The following is a 2,875-nucleotide window of genomic DNA, read 5'->3' as shown; positions in this document are numbered from 1 at the left end:
TTTGTTTTGAAACTCATTGGTATTTTCATTTTATGGTTTAATGTAGTAGCATGAAACTATTTTGGATAATATGGAATCTGTTATAACTGTGTGTGATGGATAATATGGATTTGGAATGATTTTTGTGGTCTCATATAGGTTTGCATGATAAATGTTTTTTTAGTTCTTATGGATAAGAAAATCTTGGTCTCATGTAAAAATAGGTGTAAAAATAATGTTCTAAATGTTTTTTTAGTTCTTATGGATAAGAAAATTATTATTATTATTTAAAAAACAAAATTGTTTTGTTTTAATAAGAAAAATATGTTAACATATAAGAGGAAGCCCTTTTTGATCATTTTATTCATATAAGTTGTTTTGTTTGTCAAACACTTAAAAATGTTTATTGCTTATTGCTTTTTCCTACCACAATAAGTTAATTCAAACACTTTTTAAAAAACTGTTTATTCCCACCTCAAATAAACTAATAAACTAAAAATTAATTTATCCAAACACCCCTGAAACAATTACGACCATAAAAAGAATTACTCATATATAGATACTCTCAACTGTCAAGCTAATTAACATTCTCCTACATGCTACATCCATCTACTGATTGTTCTTGTTACATGAAAGGGAAAACATCCGATTTTCTTTTCAAAATGGAGGAGGAGGATGATATGAAAACCTCTGGTTCCAGTAGGACAGTAACCCAATCTAGTTTCATTAAATGCACAACTTGGTCATGAAAAATTTGAATTCTAATTTTATTTTTTATTTTATTTTATTTTATTTTTTTTATTTTTTTAACTCAACTAAGTTATAAGTATCATGAATCCACACGTACACGAGGCTTAGTCTAAGTGACTAAGTCAACAAGCAAATAATAAATGAGATTAATTGCCCTTTCACCCAACTGAACCACTTGCCAGCCCTATATATAACTCAAGCAATGACACTTCCCAGACAAACCTGCAACTTTTCAGTTCTTTAACAAAAACACACGCCGTTGATCTTTACTTAATCCGAATCTTCAACCAAATGGATCCTCGTCATTCTTTTCGAACCATTTATCCTTATATCATCATTTTAATTCTTTCATTGAACAGTATTGGGTGCAAAGCTCAGTTGTCTCCCACCTTCTACGAAAGCACATGCCCTAATGCACTCACCGTCATCAGAACTTCAATTAGGACTGCAGTGTCACGGCAACGTCGCATGGCAGCCCTTCTCATTCGCCTTCATTTTCATGATTGTTTTGTTCAGGTAGGTTTAATTCATTATATATAAGTTTCTTTTTCGTTTCCATGATATTTTACATTGTCGCCTGTGTTTTTTGACCTATACCTAGCTAACACACTTGCAACTTCATACTGGCGAAATTTGCAGGGTTGCGATGCATCTATTTTACTAAACGACACACCCACAACTGAGAGGACAACATTTTCCAATGTTGGGGTTGGAGGATACGAAGTTATAGATGCAGCAAAATCTGCTGTGGAGAATATATGTCCCGGCATCGTTTCATGTGCTGATATTCTCGCTGTTGCAGCCCGTGATGCTTCTGTTGTGGTAATTGACGGCTTAAATATTAATTTTCATATAATAAAGATAAAATCTGCATCTTTTTACTTATCGATAATTTAAAAACATGCAGGTGGGTGGTCCATCATGGTCAGTAGGTCTTGGTAGAAGAGATTCTACTGCTGCATATCCAAGTCAAGCCGACAGCGATCTTCCAAGAGCTGATCAGGATCTACAGTCACTCATTTCGGATTTTGAAGTGAAGGGTCTGAGTGAAAGAGACATGGTTGCTTTATCCGGTTAGAATTTATAATCTGTACCCTTTACATATGTCGCTGCATGCATGGTATCACCGACATTTATCTTTCTCCAATTTTGAAACTCATGAACAATATTTTTCGTATCAGGGGCTCATACTATTGGGCAATCACGGTGTGTTGCTTTTCGAGGCAGGATACATGGCAATGGGTCGGACATAGATGCTAACTTTGCTACCACACGTAGACGCAACTGCCCTTTGACTAGAGGAGAAGGAGATGATAACATGGCACCTCTTGATTTGGTGACACCAAATTCATTTGACAACAACTACTTCAGAAATCTAGTACAGAGGAGAGGTCTTCTTCAATCGGATCAGGTGCTCTTTAATGGAGGCTCAAGTGATAGCATCGTATTAGAGTACAGCAACAGCCCTTCAAGGTTTGCATCTGATTTTGCAGCAGCCATGGTTAGGATGGGAGAAATTGATCCCCGTACAGGTGCGAACGGGGTGATAAGGACTATCTGCAGCGCTGCCAATTAAGAAAAAAAAAAATCGAACTTATATATGGAAAAGCAGCGACATCTATATTAAATTTCGAGGACCATGTTTCTTGGGTCACCATTATACATTTGTATTTAATTAGTAAATAATTTTGAAGGGTTTAAGTCTTGTTTGATGGAAAATGAATAGTTTAAGAGTGTGATGATGAATATTGTATTTTTGCAATTGTAAATTTTTATTGAAAATCAAATGATCTTTTTATTTGCCTTCGTGTAAGTAATAATGTGTCCCTTATTAATATTACCACACACTTATTTTCAAAAGTTGATTGTATGGGTACAATAAATACAACAATACTTTGGGCTAAGCTATATGGACAAATTACAAATGAATAGAAAATGGCCCAAAATAAAATTACAATTAATGTACAGTACTAATATTCCTACCGCGATTCAATGTAAATGGGAGTTTTTTTTACCATTACAGGGTTGTTCAAAAATAATATTTACAATTTTAGTGTTTTTTTAAAAATATTTACCAAAATCGTATTTTTTTTCATTTTTCTTCTTACTTTTCAGATTTTTTTTTTTTAATTTTAAATATCTTATT

The 2,875-nt window shown here is 33.7% G+C and overlaps 1 protein-coding gene across 1 annotated transcript; it reads left to right on the top strand.

The window, feature by feature from the left end:
- Positions 1–962: 962 nt before the first annotated feature.
- On the top strand, positions 963–2,490 carry LOC145109699 (lignin-forming anionic peroxidase-like). Its single transcript, XM_079046889.1, has 4 exons — positions 963–1,245; positions 1,369–1,551; positions 1,637–1,802; positions 1,911–2,490. Exons 1-4 carry the CDS (start codon positions 1,021–1,023, stop codon positions 2,303–2,305), a joined length of 969 nt encoding a protein of 322 aa, XP_078903015.1. The 5' UTR covers positions 963–1,020; the 3' UTR covers positions 2,306–2,490.
- The last annotated feature ends 385 nt before the right edge of the window (positions 2,491–2,875 follow it).

Source organism: Lactuca virosa, chromosome 4 (assembly GCF_052849685.1).
Source record: "Lactuca virosa cultivar CGN04683 chromosome 4, Lactuca_virosa_CGN04683_v6, whole genome shotgun sequence".
NCBI classification, from domain to species: Eukaryota; Viridiplantae; Streptophyta; class Magnoliopsida; order Asterales; family Asteraceae; genus Lactuca; species Lactuca virosa.
This window is presented reverse-complemented; position numbering and strand designations above follow the sequence as displayed.